General features: G+C 40.6%; 1 protein-coding gene across 1 annotated transcript in view; it reads right to left on the bottom strand.

The window, feature by feature from the left end:
* Positions 1–1740: 1740 nt before the first annotated feature.
* The window catches only part of LOC128700090 (uncharacterized), a 59101-nt gene continuing 38959 nt past the window's right edge, over positions 1741–21882 (bottom strand). Inside the window, exon 4 of the mRNA XM_070098817.1 lies at positions 1741–3423. Within this exon, the coding sequence (XP_069954918.1) occupies positions 2350–3423 (1074 nt within the window). The 3' untranslated portion in view covers positions 1741–2349. The remainder of the gene's footprint in view (positions 3424–21882) is intronic.

Genomic DNA, 21882 nt, shown 5'->3' with positions numbered 1-21882 from the left:
CTGGAATAAAGGTATCAGTGGAGCATGGTCTGTCAAGACATGAACAGGGTACTGATAAATAATGTCTCGGAAGTGCTTTAAAGACCATACTATTGCTAAAGCTTCTTGCTCAGTTACTGTATAATTTCGTTCAGCCTTCGTAAGGACTCGGCTAGCAAATGCAACTGCGTTGTACTTGCCATCAGTCTTCTGAGCTAGAACGGCACCTATGCCAATTGAACTAGCATCAGTTTTCAGATAGAAGGGCTTAGAAAAATCTGGAAATTTCAAAATTGGAGTAGATGTTAGCTTTTCTTTTAGTGTTTGGAATGCTCTTTCTTGACGGAAGGGCCAAACAAAAGGAGCATCTTTCTTAAGCAACTCAGTTAGAGGAGCAGCTATGGAAGAAAAATTAGCAATGAAAGATCTATAAAAACCTGCTAGACCCACAAAGGATCTTACGGCATCAGCAGCTGACGTCATACAAACTAGTCACTAGGCCTAGCAAAGGGGTCGTGTATGTAAAACATATGGATGGTACTATGATACTCAGATAAGATATACAACACATGTAGGGGATCAGCAACTATGCTGAAATTTCTTTAACACCTGAAACTATAGCTCAAATCATAGGGCTTCACAAAGCAGGTCACCAGACGAAAGAAATAATGGAGAATGTTAATGTGTGTAAGCGTTCAGTAAGAAACTGGGTGCCGCGTTTCAAGGCTGGTGGCAGTGTTGAGTTATTCCTGGCCCCTCCAAGAAAACATCTGTTCGTACCTTAACTGTGTTAAAGAATCAGAGAGTAACTGCTTCTTTAACACAGTTAAGGCATGAACAAATGTCTTCATGGAGGAGTCAGGCGGAAGTTTGGCACACGATAAATCAACACCGCCATCACCCTTGAAATGCTGCACACAGTTCCTCACTGAACGCTCACACACACTAAGTCTCCACTATTTCTTTCATCTGGTGCCCAGTTTTGTGAAGCCCTATGATGTGTTAAAGACTTCCTTTTACCCATAATCAAAGATGTATAGCCCCAAAACCAAAGGGAACACTTCTCATTGCTCATGTGGCTGCACCACGGCACCCACGTGAGCAATGAGAAGTCACTGTGAAGTATGGCAGAAGGTCGTGACGTCATGCTAATGGCTGCTACCCAGCAGAATACACTGACGAAAAAGAAACCCCACTATGATAGGCCTCTGATTTTCATCACAGCATTATGCCGGGGCGCTCACCCGGCATAATGCAGTGACGAGCACTTTATGTGCTCAGATCAGGAGTGACATATGCAGTGGCACCTGATGTTTGTAGCACTGATAGCTCGGTGGTCAAAAGCATCTTGGAATTTTGTTTTGCTTCTTGGGAAGCATGCTAAAATATCAGAGGCTCGATTCTCGGCCTTCCATAAAATAACTGGGCCAATAAAATAATTATCTAGCACTGTACCAAGAAAAGCTGTAGAGGCATTCCAGAATGCTACTCAGATAACCGGTCTCTGTGCCAGCCTCCCGTCCGTGGTAAGTATACAGGTTTTTGATACACAACTGAGAGGGGCCACAAGACTCGAGTGCTGCCATGAATTTGTACAGATTTGCATGCTTTCGTTTCTTGTGTTCTCGAATTTGTATATTTTATCAGTGTTAGATTATCCTTGATAAATCTGTATGATTTTCCATGAGTAATTGACCATAACGAATGTGTGCCTCTTTCATTTTTGTATGAGTAGCAACATAGTGCTGCCTTGGAAATGTATTTAAAAAAGCAGTGAAGATAAGTTTATTTTGTAACTCACTTGACCCATGCTAATTATCACAGAGATGTATCTAATTATTACTGATTACTACTCATAATCTGCTGCCTGAGTCTACAGCCTCCATGGACACCTAATTCTATAAAGAGGGCGAATACCTAATTCTGGAGAGCCTGGTGCTGATTATCTCTTACCGTCAGCTAAGGTCACTAAATTGTTTAATACTGACCTAATGTGTTTTCAACAAATAAGTGAGAATGTCTGCAGTCTTCTGATATCTTCTTCCTGTTAGCTACAAGAGATGCACTTGGATCCTGAAGCAAAAATTCATTTATCCCTCTTTATCATCTCCGTCCACTTGAGATTTATCTATCATTATATGTCCTGATTTACTCTGAGATATTATACGGTTCACTCATATACACTATTTTTTATCAAAATTTAAAGAAAACGATCCCTAACGAGTCTAGCTACATTTTTCAAATTTATTTAATCTTTGCTCTTTTCTACCCTTTTTACGTTTTCGTAAATATTCACACTGTCAGTCGCTACTCGAAGGTAGGCCTCATATATGTACATTACACGTGTAGAACAAAGGTTAAAATGAAAGGTTACCACATCAGAGGGTCGTAGCACTGCGTAGTGGAGTTCCACCATGAATCAAGAGTGGTATGATGGTGGTTGTGGTGTGGCTGGTGGAGATAAGCACACAGGTTACACCACGGCACCGGCCACCTAACCCTCCAGTACTTCTTCCACTGAAGGTGTCTCAGGTAGGCTGTTGGGTGATTGGCCAGGTGCACCAGGTGAACAGACAACGCTTCAGCGCTCGAAAAAGCCATCACATTTATATAGGAACCAAATGGAAGAAGATGTTCGTAGGAAGGGCCGCCATACACTACCGGTACCATGGAATACTCAAGCGGGCGCCAAAGCTTCTCAGTGTGGTAGTCTTCGCAGAGATCATTCTCAAACGCCAAGTAGAAGAGGTGTGAGCCAGCCAGCCAGCGGAAGCAGTAGGTGTCCATGTGGTTCCTGCCACAGGTAAGCTCGCCACACTTTCCTACTGTGGTGACGGAGATGTGTGTCTGCAGCGCTGCCACCAGCGACTCCCGACGAGAAACAGTGGGACAGTGGCTAGCCATCCAGGCCACCAGCTGTCGCCTACTTGCCCACATTATCTCTTCCCTCGTTAACCCATAATTGTAATTGTCATTGTCATAGTCACTGTTTTCTATCTTCGCTTCTTTCATAAATCCAGGACGTTTTCCAAACATATTTTGATTCTTTAATGTGTAATTCTCAGTGTGTGTATTCCGAGTTTGAGTAATGTTCATCGGGGCTTCATTTTCTGCCTCGCCTATCTTTGGATGGACTCCTTCAGAGCTCTGATGGCGCAGAGTTGCTTCAGTACGCAACCAGTTGTCCATGTGACGACCCTTTGCCCGCAGCAGTGCGTCGTACTCTCTCATATGTTCACTATAGCTGATGAAAGTAGATGATGAGGTGTTTAATATGGTGACTGGCTGTAAGGGGCAGTGTGGCGGGGTGTCCAGGGGCAGCAGATAGCCATTAGGGATAACGATATGGTTGAGACTGTGATAAGACATGGTCAAATTGAAGAAGACGCCATTACGCTCCGCTGTTGCCCACGCCCCAGTAGTCAGCTGGCTCACGGACGGTGCCTGAGGGTGAGGGAATGCTTCAGACACTATTTTAACATGTAACATGTGCATGTAACGTGCTGGATTTCCAGTTTTAAATTCGCTGAATAATAAGCAAAAGCCAAGGGGAATTTACCATCGGTCATACATAAGAAAGCATCTCGTGTTATCACCTATCATTGCAGATTTCACCAAACATTTAACACAACGTGTCTTACGCCAATTCATGAAAGTGGAGACCGAACAGAAATCAACAACTACAGGTCAATTTCCACCTAAAAAAAATAATAATAAATGGACCAAATATATTCGTATGTATTAAATTCTAAACAAAACATTTAACCCTTGCTAGGTTGATTTTAGGCCAGAGAAAAGTGCGAGTGATGCTATAATAAAAATACTAGACTGTGTATTCCACTCTAAAAAATAATAACTATTCAATGGACGTCTACTGATCTATGATAAGCTTCTAACACAGTACATCACAATATAATGGTACTTAAACTAGAACACTGTAACTTACTGCTAGGCTTTAAATATTTTACAAGGACCCCATTGGAAATAAGTCACCTTGACTCTTTTGTTGGGTTATCCTAGGTAATTTACAGTGAATGATAATTGTACTTGTACCTAAATAAACTTACAATGCTCACACAGTCTTATGACTGTTTGTGAGGACATAGTAAGGACAGACTACATGTGACTGAAGTTTGTCCTTAATTAAGGACAGACTATAACATGTGACCAACCTAACCTGCCAACATTGGGGCGCCACAGGGAGGCGTCCTATCCCTTCTTTTATTTATGTGTATCAGTGACCTACGTAATGCCTCCCCAGGGACTTAAAGCAGTCCTGTCTGCAGATAACAACTTCCGTCTTATCAAATCCGGATCCGGTTATCCTCGACATAACAGATAACGACGAGTTTATGAGGATATCTAAATAACTGACAACCAAAATCTCTGTCATTACTGATAAGACCTACAACATATTATGAATAAAATTAAAAATAATCAGCTGAAGAGATACATAAAACACACACATAGATGAGACAAGGTAAGACTCAATACTCTCATCGAAGATTATATATATATATATATATATATATATATATATATATATATATATATATATATATATATATATATATATATATATATAATATATATATATATATATATATATATATATATATATATATATATATATATATATATATATATATATAAGAAACTGCAAGCATTCTTTACAAAATATAGAAATATATACCAGAAAAATAAACATCATTATTCAGTCTGTACTAATCTCTAATGTCTAATCTAACTTGACCTCAGTTTTGGTATTTGTACTTGGGATCTGCAATAGCTAATCACCTAAAATTTATCGTTACATTACAATAATAAAAAAACAGCTATTACAGTGATCACCCAATTATGATCAAACAATTATGATCAAACAATTATGATCAAACAATTATGATCAAGCAATTATGATCAAACAATTATGATCAAACGATTATGATCAAACGATTATGATCAAACAATTATGATCACCCAATTATGATCAAACAATTATGATCAAGCAATTATGATCAAACAATTATGATCAAACGATTATGATCAAACAATTATGATCAAACAATGATCAAACAATTATGATCAAACAATTATGATCAAACAATTCACACCGACGTTATTCGAAAGACTGAATTTGCTCAGTACAGATTAAATGCACAGGAAACTTGGTACGAATACCGACCCAGCGTTCTAAATCTTTCTGAATAACTGCAGAACACACACACACACACACACACACACACACAATACAAGGAACACTTATCTGTAATAATTCTGGTGTCCGACACAACACGAGTAGAAGCTCCCTGTCCTATATCTTAAATGTGACATAGATTCTACATATTGTACGTTAGTTATGTAAATGTTTAATATATTAGTCGCAACCTTTCTATTCACATTAAATCAACTTTCATACTTGTGCATCTATTGTCTCTTTTGTATTACTATATTTGTGCAATTAGTGTTAACTTTATATATATATATATATATATATATATATATATATATATATATATATATATATGTTGGTAGACAGCAACCACCCAGGGAGGTACTACCGTCCTACCAAATAAGTGTGAAACACAAGCCTGTAATTGTTTTGCATGATGGTAGGATAGCTCGTCTCTTTTTCTGTCTCAAGCATGAAAGGTTGCAAGTATGTCTTGTTACTTCTACTTACACTTAGGTCACACTACACATGCATGTAGAGGAATATATATACTAACCCTTCTGGATTTTCTTCTATTTTCTCCCTATTTCTTGTTGTTTATTTCTGCTTATTTCCATGGGAACGTGGAACAGAATTCTTCCTCCATAAGCTATGCGTCTCGTAAGAGGCGACTTGATGTCGGGAGCAATGTGCTAGTAACCCCTTATCCTGTACATATTACTAAAAAGAAGAGAAAGAAGAACTTTATAAAATTGGGATGTTTGAATGTGTGTAGATGTGGTGCAGATAAGAAAGAAATGATTGCAAAGGTTATGATTGAAAGGAAGTTGGATGTCCTAGCCCTAAGCGAAACAAAGCTGAAGGGGGTAGGGGAGTTTCAGTGGGAAGAAATAAATGGGATTAAGTCAGGAGAATCTTAGAAGGTTAGAGCTAAGGAAGGGATAGCAATAATATTAAAGGAACACTTATAGAGAAAAGAGAATATAAATGTATAAATTCAAGGATTATGTGGATTAAAATAAGGGTCGGATGTGAAAAGTGGATCATAATAAGTGTGTATGCACCTGGAGAAGAGAGGAGTGTAGAGGAGAGTGAGATTTTGGGAGATGTTAAGCGAGTGTGTAGGAATTTTTGATTCAAGTGAAAGAGCAATTGTGGTAGGGAATCTAAATGCTAAAGTAGGAGAAGCATTTAGAGAGGGTGTGGTAGGTAAGTTCGGGGTGCCAGGTGTAAATGATAATGGTGAGCATTTGATTGAACTTTGTACACAAAGGGGTTTGGTTATAGGTAACACGTATTTTAAGAAAAAAAAGGATAAATATGTATACAAGATATTATGTAGGGCGAAATGACAGTAGTTTGTTGGACTACGTACTGGTATATAAAAGATTGTTGGGTAGACTTCAGGATGTACATGTTCATAGAGGAGCCACAGATATATCAGATCACTTTTTAGTTGTAGCTACAGCGAGAGTAAAAGGTTGATGGGATACAAGGAAAATTGAAACAGCAAGTAAGAGAGAAGTGAAGGTTTATAAACTAAAGGAGGAGGCAGTTAAGGTAAGATATAAACAACTGTTGGAAGACAGATGGGCTAGTGAGACTACAGGCAATGGGGTAGAAGATGTATGGCGTAAGTTTAAGAATAGTGTTAGAGTGTTCAGCAGAAGTTTGTGGTTACAGGAAAGTGGGTACGGGACGGAAGAAGATTGGTGGAATGATGTAAAGAAAGAGAAAGAGGTTTTTACAAAGTAGAAGTGATGCAAGGAGGGAGAAGTATATGGAGAGTAAAAGAAAGGTTAAAAGTGGTGAAGCAACGTAAAAAGAGAGCAAATGAGAGGGTGGGTGAGATGTTATCAACAAATTTTGTTGAAAATAAGAAAAAGTTTTGGAGCGAGATTAATAAGTTGAGAAAGCCTAGGGAAAGAGTTGATGAAGACAGGGAAGCTGTGATTTCGTGTATAGGGCAAGGAGGAATAACATCTTGTAGGAGTGAGAAAGAACCATTTGTGAGTGTGGGGGATGTGAGTGGGGTAGTGAGTAGAATGAAAGGGGGTAAAGCACCTGGGATTGGTGGGATAAAGATAGAAATGCTAAAAGCAGGTGGGGATTTAGTTTGGGAGTGGTTAGTGTTTTTATTCAATAAATGTATGGAGGAGGGTAAGGTATCCAGGGATTGGCAGGGAGCATGCAGAGTTCCTTTGTATAAAGGCAAAAAATTATAGGGGAATAAGTCTGTCGAGAATACCTGGTAAAGTGTATGGTACAGTTATTATTAACAGAATTATGAGTAAGAAGAAGAACAGGATAGCAGATGAACAAGGCGGCTTTAGGAAAGTTAGGGGATGAGTAGACCAAGTGTTTGCAGTGAAACACACAGGTGAACAGCATTTAGATAAGGGTAAAGAGGTTTTCGTGGCATAGGGTGGATACGGGGGGGTAGATAGGGTGGAAAAGGAGGGGGGCAATGTGGCAGAGGTTGCAAATGTATGGAATAGGAGGTAGGTTATTGAAAGCGGTGGAAAGTTTTTACGAGGATAGTGACGCTCAGGTTAGAGCATGCAGCCGAGAGGGGGATTATTTCCCAGTAAAGGTAGGCCTTAGACATGAATGTGTGAAGTCACCGTGCTTGTTCAATATAATTATAGATGGAGTAGTAAGAGAAGTGAATGCTCGGGAGTTGGCAAGAGGTGTGGTGTTAAAAGATAGAGAATCTAACACAAAGTGGGAGTTGTCACAGTTGCTCTTTGCTGATGACACTGTGCCTTTGGGAGACTCTGAAGAGAAGTTCCAGAGGTTGGTGGATGAGTTTGGTAGGGTATGTAAAAGAAGGAAGTTAAAAGTGAATATAGGAAACAGTAACGTGATGAGGATAAAAAAAAATAGGTAATGGAAGATTGGATATCAGATTGGAAGGAGAGAGTATGGAGGAGGTGAATGTGTTTAGATATTAGAGAGTGGATGTGTCATCAGATGGGTCTTTGAAAGATGAGTTGAATCATAGAATTGACAAGGAAAAAAAGTTGAGCAGAGGATAAATGAACTTTATCCATGAAAGCTAAGAGGGTAATATATGAGAGTATAGTTATACCAATGCTCTTGCATGGGTGTGAGGCATGGGTTGTGAATGTTGCAACGAGGTTAAGGCCGGAGGCAGTGGAGATGTCATGTCTGAAGGCAACGTGTGGTGTGAATATAATGCAGAGAATCCGTAGTTTGGAGATTAGGTGTGGAATTACCAAAACTATTATCCAGAGGGCTGAGGAGGGGTTACTGAGATGGTTTGGACATGTAGAGAAGACGGAATGAAATAGAATGACATCGAGAGTATACAAATCTGTAGTGGAAGGACGGTGGGGTAGTGATCGGCCTAGAAAAGGTTCGAGGGAGGGGGTAAAGGAGGTTTTGTGTGCGAGGCTCTTCGATGTCCAGTAAGCGTGCGTGAGCGTGTTATAAAGTTGCGAATGGAGATAAATGTTTTTTTGGACTTGACGTGCTGTTGGAGTGTAAGGTAACATTTATGAAGGGATTCAGGTAAACCTGCAGGCGGGACTTGAGTCCTGGAGATGGGAAGTACAGTGTCTGTACTCTCAAGGGTGTTAATGTTACAGTTTTATAACTGTAGTAGTATAGGCACTCCTCTGGCAAGAGAGTGATGGAGTGAATGATGAAAGTTTTTCTTTTTCGTGCCACCCTACCTTGGTGGCAATCGGCCGGTGTGTTAATAAATAAATTATATATATATATATATATATATATATATATATATATATATATATATATATATATATATATATATATATATATATATATATATATATATATATAGGTTATTGAAAGCGGTGAAAAGTTTTTACGAGGATAGTGAGTGCATCCACCCCCACGTCACGGGGGTGGGTGGAAGAGGTGGGATGTGTAACTAGATGGTGAGTGAACACATTGGTTCAGCAGTGCCCATACCCACATTGTTCATAGTGTACATGGGAAACAAATAAAGTTATGTGTATTGTAAGACAGTGTGAACAATATATAGTGCGCAAGTCCATGTGTATTGTACTCCCCAGGATAACCCCACTCAACAACCTGCGCCTCCCCCACCTAATTCCCAGGGGAAGTTTTCCCCTTCCCCTCCCGGCCCCTCAAACTCCACCAGGCCACCACGGTCAAGTTCACTACCTTCCACGCACCATACCCACCCAGCATGTCATATTCCACTCCTATTGTCTAGTCTAGCAGATGGATGCCAACCAGGAGGAAGCAAGCAGCCAGGGAAATGGCACGGCTGGCAATACTAGGAGAGGCAAGTGTCGGTCATGCTTACAGCTTCGTTGTCTCAACTCTAATGGTTTCCTCCGCAAACTCGGTAGTTGCCCTGGTTCAGGATGTCCTCCTGTGGAAAGTTATGATCCAGAGCCACCTCAGGCACCTGAACCCACTCCAACAGATTTCATCTCATCAGACAATCTCTTGGAAGCAATTAAAGCAACAGGTACGAGGACACTCACACATATTCCCAAAGCAGCCCGTCCACACGCAGCTGGGAAACTTACAGACCTCCTGAAAAAAGTAAACGATGGTTCCACTATCTTAAATGCTCCACCAACCATCAAGGCATGGCACAACTTGCTACTTTTTGGCAATGTCTGCTTAGCTGTGCCGGAAAGAAGGGGAAAGAGGCTAGCCTCAATGATAATTAAATCCTTAAGAGATTTTCCTAGAGTTGATAACCTCATTCGCCTTCCCCGTCAACACAAAAAAGGGAGAGGCAGAACCCCCACTCACTCTACTGACAGTGAAAAAGTCAGAGTCCAAGTGAGCAAGAAAATTGAAGAGGGCAACACAGTGGGGGCAATCAGAATTATTATCAGTGAAGATACAGTTGCTCCCAGGGATGCTGACACGGCTGAAGCACTTAGAGGAAAGCACCCTGCCAGGGAAACCAGTGGCACCAACAGTTCCAACACCTCTGTCCCAACTATGGAACCATTGATTGTGGAAGACTCAGACATTTACAAAGCAATAATGTCGTTCCCATCTGGCTCTGCTGGGGGTTACACTGGAATAAGGCCACAGCATTTAAAGGAAATGGTTAATCCAGTTATTGGGGAAATTGCAGAGACATTGCTTTCAGAGATCACAAGGTTCGTCAACAATTCCTTGGCTGGTCTGATTCCTGATGAAATTAGACCTTTCTTTCTTGGTGCAACACTTTGTGCACTTAAAAAGAAGGATGGAGGAATTCGGCCAATTGCAGTAGGCAACACGTTACGCCGCCTCGTATCCAAAGCTGCTGTCCGAAGTATTCGTGCACAGGCAGCCATGATGCTTCAACCAAACCAGCTTGGCTTTGGGGTCTCTCAAGGAAGTGAAGCAGCGGTTCATGCAATAAGGGCGTATATCAACAACCTGCCTGAGGACAATGCAGTGGTAAAATTAGATTTCAAGAATGCGTTCAATCTCCTGAAAAGAGACGTGGTATTAGCAGCAGTACAAGAACATTTCCCTGGTCTCTTCCCCTTTGTTTCAGCTGGGTATAGCAAGGAATCAATGCTTCTCTTTGAAGAGCATGAAATCACATCATCGGAGGGTGTCCAACAAGGAGATCCTCTTGCACCATTTCTCTTCTGTATAGCAGTTAGGGAAATCACAGTCAGACTGACCAGCGAGCTAAACATCTTGTTCCTAGATGATGGCACACTAGCAGGTACAAAGGAGTCCCTCCTACATGACCTTACACAGGTAATGACACGGGGACAGGAAATGGGTCTCGTCCTGAATCCATCCAAATGTGAAATCATCTCAGTCAGTCAACAAGTGATAAATGCAGTGAGATCAAAACTACCAGGAGCAGCAGTCATTACCCCCACAAATAGTGTCTTGCTAGGAGCACCTCTGGGAAGCAATGCCATTGACACAATTCTCATGAAGAAATTGGAAGAGTTAAGGAGAATGGAACAACGAATAGGCAATCTGGACACCCACGATGCCTTGTACCTTCTCACAAAGTGCTTGAGTCTGCCCAGGTTGACATATTTCCTAAGATGTGCACCTTCATATGATAACCCTATACTGCACGAATATGACAGTATTCTGAGGCAGATTTTTACGAAAGTACTTAACCTTACTCTAGAAGACGGGCAGTGGAACCAAGCTACACTTCCAGTCAGACTAGGAGGCATTGGTATCCGCAAGTCATCACAGATTGCGTTACCTGCTTTTCTGTCCTCGTGTATTGCATCCAGAGAGCTTGTAGCAGCGATTCTCCCTGAACATCTTAGGAACAAGATTGGAGTCCAGGACCAAAAATTCATTGACGGAGCAATGATCTGGGATAATCTAACGGGCTCAGAAACCAGACCTGCTCCCCCCAACAACTACAAACAATCGCACTGGGATGGTCCAATAGTGGAAAATATAGCCTCAACAATGCTTCAGAGTGTGTCAGGGAAGGATAGAGCTCGCCTGCTGGCAGTGAGAGCCCCTCATGCTGGGGACTTTCTGTTGGCTGTTCCCAACTCCAGCCTTGGCACACGCCTCGACCCACAGACCATCCGCATCGGTGTTGCCCTTCGACTTGCCGCCCCCTATTCTCGCCGAACACAGGTGTATTTGTGGCAGTGAAACAGCAGACCGATTCGGGTACCATGGTCTTGTGTGCCGTAAATCCGAGGGAAAGATTGCAAGACATGAGGAGGTTAATAACATCAATAAATAACTAACATCAAGAGGAGCCTCACAACAGCTGGATGCCCAGCAGTAAGGGAGCCACCCCAACTATGCAGATCTGATGGCAGCCAGAAGCATCCAGATGGTATCACCCTTCAAGCCTGGACAGATGGGAAGCAGGTGGTGTGGGACTATACATGTGCATCTACCTTGGCTGATACCTATCTCCAATACACGAGGGAGGAAGGAGGGGCAGCTACCAGCTTCAGGGAGTCCCAAAAGTCTAGAAAATATGGAGAACTTGCCCATCATTATATGTTTGTTCCCATAGGCTCAGAGACCCTTGGCTCATGGGGAAAGAGTGCATCTTAATTCCTTAAGGAGCTGGGAAAAAGACTCATCAGGGTAACTAGGGATCCCAGGGCAGCTAGTTTTCTGTTCCAGTGGCTCAGTGCGGCTGTTCAAAGGGGTAATGCCTGCTGTATTTTGGGCACATGCCCCAGCTCTGAGGAGCTGGATGAGATTTTCGCCTTATAATCGGTGATACACACGTAACAACATGTACCTTATATACCACCTTTATATCAACAATGTATCTCTTAAATCTTCTGTACCATATTATGTAATAAAATATTCCTATTGGTAAAAAAAATATATACTAAAAGATGGGGTGGTAGGGGAAGTGGAATATTCAAACGGCTTCAGGAAGAAATCCAAATATTCTTCCTTGAAGCCTTTTTATGCACTTCTCCGAGGCTATGGGTCCCACAATTTACACCAGAGGTGGACCCCATCCTATATATATATATATATATAAACACTGATCTCTGGCTGAAGGAAACTCGAACCTACGAACCATGGAACAAGGTACGCAGTGCTTTACCAATCTACCCACACTGGACCAATACCTTGGAGTCCAGCTTGCGCTAGACTTTGATCCAAGGCCGCCAGCTTTCAGGGAGAAGGCTTACAGCTTTTCATCTCATCCCCTGCATGCATCAGCCTTACTAGAGATATCAACAATGCAAGGAATTCGCAAGAGCAGGCGAAATATGCACAAACACTGATCTCTGGCTGAAGGAGACTCGAACCTACGAACCTTGGAACAAGGTACGCAGTGCTTTGCCAATCTACCCACACTGGACCAATACCTTGGAGTCCAGCTTGCGCTAGACTTTGATCCAAGGCAGCCAGCTTTCAAAGCTGGCTGTATGTACTCAAGCACTGCTGTATGTACTCAATAACTACTCTATGTACTCAATAATTAATATGTATGTACTCAAGAATTAATGGTTATATGCTCAATGACTATTGTGTATATACTGATCAGCTACTGTATATGTACTCAAGTACTATCGTGTATGTACTTAAGAGCTACTGTGTATGTACTTTACCTAGAGTCTATCTTGAGTGTGTTCCGAGGGTCAGCTCCCCCGCGGAACGGTCACAGACCGAATATTACCGTATAACAACTGTTATTTGGCAATTCTCAAATAGCAGTTGTTATAACCATAGACCTAATTTTTAAAGGGGTGGACCGATAAGCCAGCTGAAGGCCTCGGTCCGATGACCAAAAGTTCCAGCGGCGGGTTATCATATGACTAAGACCTTCGTCAGGAAACACTTATCCTGTTTCCTGACAAACTTTACCTAACCTACCCTGGTAATCCCCCTTATGTATGATAGGAAGCTGCTGAATAGTTTTGGACCGCTTACACTTAGGTATTTTCTCTCATTGTATTCTTAGTACCTTTTGCTTTCGTAGTGAGTGACTTCGTGTGTAGATTTGCAACTAATCCCTCAAGGATTTTCCAGGTATAAATTTTGTTGTATCTTTCTCGCCTGTGTTCCAAGGAGTACAGATCAAGGGGCATGCAGTGAAGGTTCTCTGTACATTCCCTTGATCTTCACTTTCACCTGCCTCGAAAGGGGCTGTTAGTGTACAGCAATATTCCAGCCAAGAGAGAACAAGTTACTTAAAGAGAATCATCACTGAGTTGGTATCCTTTGTTTGAAGGTTCACATTATACATCCTATCATTGTCCACAGTGTTGTAACAATGTCACTGTTATGATGCTGATAATTATATCATTATTTTTAAAGGTAAGCCAGCGGAAGGCCTCGGTCAGATGACCAAAGCTCCAAAGGCGGGTCATCATCTGACTAAGACCCGCGTCAGGAAACATTTGCCCTGTTTCCTGGCGAACCTTACCTAACCTAACTGCTATGATCCATGAACGCGAGATCCTCTGACATTATCGCTATCTCCTCTAGTACTATTGTGTATGTACTCAAGTACTACTCCATGTGTACTCAAGTGTTACTGCGTATGTACTGAAGTACTACTGCATATATATTCAATTTATATTCTACTGTTTATGTACTCACGAATTTTTGTATGTGTACTCAGGTACTACTATTTATACATTCAAGCACAATCTTAAAAATATATATTGAAACAATAATATATATTTATGTATTACTGTATATGTACTCAAGTTCTGTTAGTACTCAAATATTAATATGTTTGCAGTACAGAATTACTGTGTATGTACTCAAGCACTGTATGCACACAAGCATTCATGTGTATGTACTCAGATATTCTCCTTTTTGGATTCGCTACTATGTATGAACCAAGGCAGTTATGTATAGTATTCAAGTACCTACATACATGTACTCTAGCACTCATGTGTGTGTACTCAAGTGATTATTCGCATATAATCCCGCAGGAGTACATACATATGGTAAGAAATGTTAATCCTGAATGATGAGAGACAAGCGAAGGAAGAAGTGTGCGAAGCAAACAGGAAGGAAACAAGAGACAGAAGATGCAAACAAGACAGAGTAAGAAGATAGAAGGGAAGAAAACAGGGCAGACAGAATAAAGAGACAGAAGAGAGGTAAACAGGGCAGACAGAATAAAGAGACAGAAGAGAGAGAAACAGGGAAGACAGAATAAGGAAAAAAGAAACGGACAAACAGGGGCCAACAAAGAGAATAAGGAGACACAAGATAGGTAAAAAGGAGCCAACAAAGAGAATAAGAGACAGAAGAGAGGTAAACAGGGACAGACAGGAGGAGAAAAAAAAGGAAAGAAAGGAGAGATATAAAAGCAGATTGGGGCAGGTTGAGAGAAAGGCAGAGAAGAGAGAGATACTCGCGGACAGACAGAAGGACAGACAGGAAACAGACATTACAACGCAGACGAGAGACAGTGACAGGCATTTATAAGCACACGGAACACAGAGGTAGACACACGAATACATACAAAAGCTAGGCAGAGACATATACAAACAGAGAGAGGCAGACATGTGCAGAGATATGCAGACATACAGAAGAAGCAGACAGAAGACACAATGAGTCATGCACTGTTTTAAGACTGTTCAATTAACACGGATCGTGTCACTTGATCTTATAAGACTGAGGATTCAAAGGTCACGAGGCTTGCCTTAGTTCCTGTCCTCTTTGTTTGCATGTTTGTGTCTTTAAACGTGTGTGTTGTTACCAGAGTCGAGTTTTAACTCTTGTTCCGGTCTCTCTTTAACCTTCCTATTACATGATCCACCGACGCTGTCTATCCTTAACCATTTGAACCCAATTAAAACTAGTCTTGAGACTGAATCTAGTTTAAGCCACATTCCTGCCGCACAGAAACTGAAGAAGTATTTCCTGACGCCCTTGTGCATTGTCATCTTCCTTATGTACCACCTCGACTCTAATCATTGCACTTTATTAAAATTGTGTTTACCTATCTATCTTCTGGCAAGACAGTGATGGAGTGAATGATGGTGAAAGTTTTTCTTTTTCGGGCCACCCTGCCTTGGTGGGAATCGGCCAGTGTGATAATAATAACTATCTATCTTTTAAATTCATTCGAGTATCTTGGACGACATTATCATGTCTCCCCTGGGTCTTGGATCTTCTAAATTCAATAGATTAAGTACCTTTTTTTCTCTCCTTCTATCACTTAGAACTAATCTTTTTTTCTTGCGAGCATCTATAATTTCTCGATTTATGTACATGATTGATCATTAGGGCTCCATGTTGTCCTTCACGCACTGTACTAATGTACATGGTTAATTAGGTAGAATCTAAGATAGTGCTCAATACTCCGTACGTGATTTGCTATGATATATTTTGTACTGACTCATGGTTGAGGATGTTGAAGACTATTCTTACGGTTGCCAGCTTCATATATATTACCTGTGTGATGTACACCCCTAGATCATTTTTCATAATCGATGTCAATGTTTCGTTACTTCTAGTCTTAATTATTCCTCAGATCTTCTCTTCTCTCTTGATCAGGGATTCTTAACCCTCTTTTGGACCACTTGGAAAACCCTGTATCAGAAAAAAAACAGTGCTAAACAATAGGTCTATCAATGACTTTATTCTTCACATTTCAAGAAAAAATATGCCTCTATAACTAACTTCTTCGCGTATCAAAACTGAACTAATGCAATAATTATTTCCATTAGTAACCAAATTCATCTTTTGGAAAGAAAAGTAAACAGTGTGAGAAGAAATAGAAGGGGAAGGGAGAAGAGAGGAAAGAGGAGAATTGAAGGTGTCAGAAGAGAGGGAAGGAAAGTGATGAAGGTGAAAAAAAGAATGCTGAGAGGAGAATGAGAGACAGAAAAGGGTGAGGGAAGAAATGTGGGTGGGGAGGGGGAAAGATGGAAAGAGGGTTAGGGAAAGAAATTAGGAATGAAGACGGAGCGATGGTGAACACTGTAATTATGAGACTTGATACTGTTTCTTTCACTGGTAGAGCATAGAAGGTCAGGTTCAACAAACAACTTAGATCGGTGATGCGTCTTTATCATCAATAATGTGGAGAATCAAGACTCACAAAGGCATATTGAAAAAAAAAAAACGGTAGCAGAGTTGCCGAAGGAAGACGACCAACTTTGCAACGGTCTTTGTTTATATTCACCCAAAATGTGCCAAGTTCTTCCGTTATTGATGAAGTCCATGAACTCTTCCTGTATTTACTCAGACAAATCATCTACCCAAGGATTGCAAGGTGCCCTTTGATGTTGTCTTGCCAAGGTTGTTCGGCTGGAATATCAAACGAGTTTCGCCAAATTGTGAACAGCAATGACATAACCAGTATCAATGTTTCTCTTCGAGTTAAGATTATTATTATTATATAATAATAACGTCTTCCTTTCTACAAGTACAAGGTATACAGTCCTAGCTGACATCAATGACATACTAATATACAGAAAGTCCCATGTTATGCAGAGCATTTCGGGCAATTTTTTCCCAGTATGCAACCCACACCAGTAGACTAACACCCAGAAACCCATTATACTGATGGGTGAACAGTGACAGCAGTCAGCAGGCGTCTTATGGAAACACGTCCTAATGTTCAAGCCGTGCCGGAAATCCACCCCTGGACCTCAGTGTGTGTGCTGAGTACACTAGCAATCGAGCTTCGGGACACCGTAGATCAATCAATCACAATGTAATTAATCATTGCTTTCTCTTTTCCATGAAGCTTCATGCTTAATTAATTTATTGCTTCCAACATATTCCTAAGGTATGAAAGAGACAGCACAAATCTTTTATTGTTAAGTGAAGCTGGAAAGTCAACTTTCCCTCGAGCTTCCATTAACGTACTTGGTTCTTCCCGTAATTTCAGAGCATCTGCCAACATGTTGCATTCGGATAACCAGCGAACTTGTGAAACAAGAGATTCCGATGACCTGATCTTGGCTCAGTTTTCTAAATAGTCTTCAGTTCAGAGCACTACCTTTCGTGTAGCTCACAATCTATATGGCAGCTTGCTAAATCTTGGAAGCATTGGAGACAAGTGCTTCACCATGACCCATACGGTGAGTACCTACAATACTGGAGTCTCTCTCTTTTACCTATTTTTGACGAGTCCTAATCGTGAGCCAAGCACTGCAGAGCACCATCAGTACAAATCCTACAGAGCTGATCCTTTGACAAGTCTACCTTTTCAGAAAAATGCTGAAACTAAGTTCATAACACAGGCAGCATCAATAGGTGTTTTAAATGGATGGCAAAAGAGAAATTCCTCTTCAACTGAATCTTCATACCGAAAACCAGCAACAGAAACAGTGAACAAGAGGCTTTATCTATTGATTTATGCACCTGGATTAAAACTTACGTCTGCTAACGTATCAGACATTCGTGATTTGACCATCTGCCAGTGACAACTGACGAACCTTAACACAACTCGACTCCCCAAACAGACGACAACTCGTAAACGTGATACAAAACTTGATTAAGGTCTCTCCAAAACTATGCAGCCTCTCGACACGTGCGATCATCAGGGATACTAAAACTTTTGTTTTGCTGGCAGGAGAACCAGGCTAATCTACCAGTTTTCTAAACCAGTACATTTAGCTCTGAAGTACGCAACAAATTCATCTGCTACCTCTGAAGCAAGACAGGTAAGATGAAGTTGACCTATACTGGTTTCACTGAGTCATTTCTTAATATCTTTGCACAAATAATGTATTGTGAACACATATATCATATATTATTTTCACTGTTTCTGGATCCCCTGACACACTGTGGCCAAGAGATAACAGTATCGAAATAATAAAGTAATACATACAACCATAACATTAAATAACCTAGGACAGAATTATATCTCGTATTAATCTATTTATTAATAATTTTTATAGGTGTCAGTCCTAGAAATAGTATGAAATGAGCTATGAACATGTGTCATTAATATAGGTTATGATTATTATAAATTATGGTAAGAGAAGAAACTTTACAGCTGTTACGAAATGTATACAGCCAGACACTAACTTTATTTGGGCAATTGTAACTGGAAAAACATCAGAGGATAAAACACACCTGCTATGTATAATGGCTAGAACACAACAGAGTCTCAGGGACTGGTTCGGTTCGGATCGGTTCGGTAGAGATTTGCACCATTTCGCTGTCCTGGTCTTTCCCAATAATAATATCTTTCTTTCTACAAGTACATGTAGAAGGTATACAGTCCTAGCTGACAACAATGACGTACTACTATATAGAGAGTCCCTTGTTATGCAAATCATTTCGGGCAAATTAGGTCAGTTTTGTCCCAGGATGCGACCCACACCAGTCGACTAACACTCAAGTACCCATTTTACTGATGGGTGAACAGAGACAACCGGTGTAAGGAAACATGCCTAGTGTTTCCACCCCTTCGCCGGGAATCGAACCCGAACGCTCACCGTGTGATGCGAGAGCTTTTGCCACCAGCGTCTTGACTCTCCAATGGGGGAGTGTCGTGACATTCATGTTTTTGCCTTAGGAACAGGTGCTCCTCTTTATCTTCTGAGACACTAGCTATCCTTAATCCTAACTACAATCCCCGCCCTTACGGGGCTCCAGGGAGAAGCTCGGAAGCTGGTCTGCCACTTACCCCGTCAGCACGGAGTCCGTAGGGAGTGGCAGATGGTATTGTGTTGTGCTCCCTGAGGGACTGGTCACCAGCTAGTACATGTGCAAGATATTTCCAGAAATATTTTCATTTTCTATTACCCTCTCAATAAACAATAAAACTTTTTACAATTTTAGTGGTGGACTATTCCAAATATATGACACTTTTTTTTTTAAATAAGCGAGAAGAATAAAATTATTTTCTATTCTCCAGTGCACCACACAAAAATAAGGCCATAGACCATTAGTGGTCCAAGGGCCACCGGATAAAAACCCTTGCTTTAGATACACGATTTTGCTTTTAGAGGTGAACTCAAGTAATCTGTGTCTGACCCGTTTTTAGAGTCTGTCCTAGTCTTCCGACAGCCTATTCCCATACTTGTTCGTATGCTTCTCATTGTCTAGCAGCGACCATCGAAGAGGCTGGGCCAGGAGCTGTGACTCTACCGCTGCAACCATATATAGGCGAACAAATAGTTTAATATATATATACACACACATGTCCACCTCTGGTGCAAATTGTGGGACTCGTTGCCTCGGAGAAGTGGATAAAAAGGCTTCGAGAAAAAATAATTGGATTTCTTCTTGAAGCCATTTGAATATTCCACTTCCCATGCCACCCCATCTTTTCATTTTGTTTACCAATAGATATATTTTATTGTATAATATGATACAAACGATTTGAGAGACACATTGTTGGTATAAAGATGGCATGTACAGTACATGAGGTGAGAGGCACATGTCTAGTACACAACGTTACGTGTTTGTAACTGATTATGATGCGAAAATCTCATCCAGCACCGCAGAGCTGGGGAGCGTGACCAAGATAAAGCAGGCATTACCCCTCTGAACAACAGCGCTGAGTCGCTGGAATAGAAAACTAGCTGCCCTGGGATCCCTAGTTACCCTGATGAGTCTTTTGCCTAGCTCCTTAAGGAACTTAGACGCACTCTTTCCCCATGAGCCATATATATATACATTATATATATTATATATATATATATATATATATATATATATATATATATATATATATATATATATATATATATGTATATACATTATATATATATATATATATATATATATATATATATATATATATATATATATATATATATATATATATATCGATAGGGAACTGGAAAAGAATTCTTCCTCCATAGGCCATGCGTGACGAAAAAGGCGACTAAAATGCCGGGAGCAAGTTGCTAGTAACCCCTTCTCCTGCATAAATTACTAAATTTAAATAATATACATTTATATTTATATATACATATACATTATATTATATATATATATATTATATATATATTATATATATATATATATATATATATATATATATATATATATATATATATATATATATATACCAAACTGCGGCAGGCCAGGACTCATCCCTACGAATGTTGTACCGCCTCGTGAGACAATACAACATACGCGGTAGCTGAGTGGTAAGGGCGATGTGTATGTTGTGTCTCACGAGGCGGTGCAACGTTCGTAGGGTCGAGTCCTGGCCTGCCGCAGTTTGGTAAATGAATTAAAATCACTTATTTTCGTGATTTCATTGAGATTATATATATATATATATATATATATATATATATATATATATATATATATATATATATATATATATATATATATATAGGGAGGTACCACCTCTAGAACTGTCCTAGGGACCCTCATCCTCAGAGAAAAGAATAAACTTGCTTCAGGGAAAACTCAAGGTTCTCCCTGAAGCTGTTTGAGAATTTTCTCCTACCACCCCCTATATTTTATATATATTTTATTTAAAGACAAAATACATTGACAAAACATTCACAAAAACACGATAGAAAGTAAAACATCATAGGTAACTCAGAGCTGCATCTCGAATACTTCGTCCAGCTCCCCGGCGGTGGGCAGCGTGCCCAGAATGCTGCAGGCATTTCTTCTTTGGATTGCAACACTGAGTCTCTGAAAGAGGAAGCTGGTCGCCCTGTGGTCCTTGGTTTCTATGATGAGCTTTTCACCCAGCTCTATTAGGAACTTTAGAGCACACTTGTGCCATGCTCCAAGGGTCTCCGACTCTATTGGGATGAAGTTATAGCAAGGGGGAAGGTCTTCATATTTGCGGATCTTCTGGGTCTCCCTGTGGCTGGCAGCTCCACCCTCTTCCACATGACGCTCATGACGCTCTAACCCACAGGACCTACAAATCCTACAAGAATCACGCACCCAGCAGAATTAGAAGCTTTACCGTGATCGAAGGACATACGGTGGTGTGGGGTGCCTCTGATCTAATTTCATTCTACTTACCGTTTGGTGTATTAGCCTCAACACGCAGTATTTTATATTATTATACCCACGAACGAGTGGTATTGATCAGTAACACTGCGACTAGCCAAGGACTCGAACCCATGTTGTTTTGGCTAGCCTCATGGTGAGCGAAAACCACAAGATTCTCTAACTGTTCATTTAGCAAGAACTCATTTAAAATTAGGTCCTTTCTGAAATTTTCTCTTATACGTTTAAAGTCATATTTTTTTCATTTGCTTTAATGTGAAGGTTAACACTTTTGTACCAAAAGAACCTTAGAAAACTTACATAATATTATTATAACAAGTGCAATTTAATTGCACAGCAACATTGTACAGCTCCTGATGACG

Source organism: Cherax quadricarinatus, chromosome 64 (assembly GCF_038502225.1).
Source record: "Cherax quadricarinatus isolate ZL_2023a chromosome 64, ASM3850222v1, whole genome shotgun sequence".
Classification (NCBI taxonomy): Eukaryota; Metazoa; Arthropoda; class Malacostraca; order Decapoda; family Parastacidae; genus Cherax; species Cherax quadricarinatus.
The sequence above is the reverse complement of the archived record's forward strand: the minus strand, read 5'-3'. Positions and strand labels throughout refer to the sequence as shown.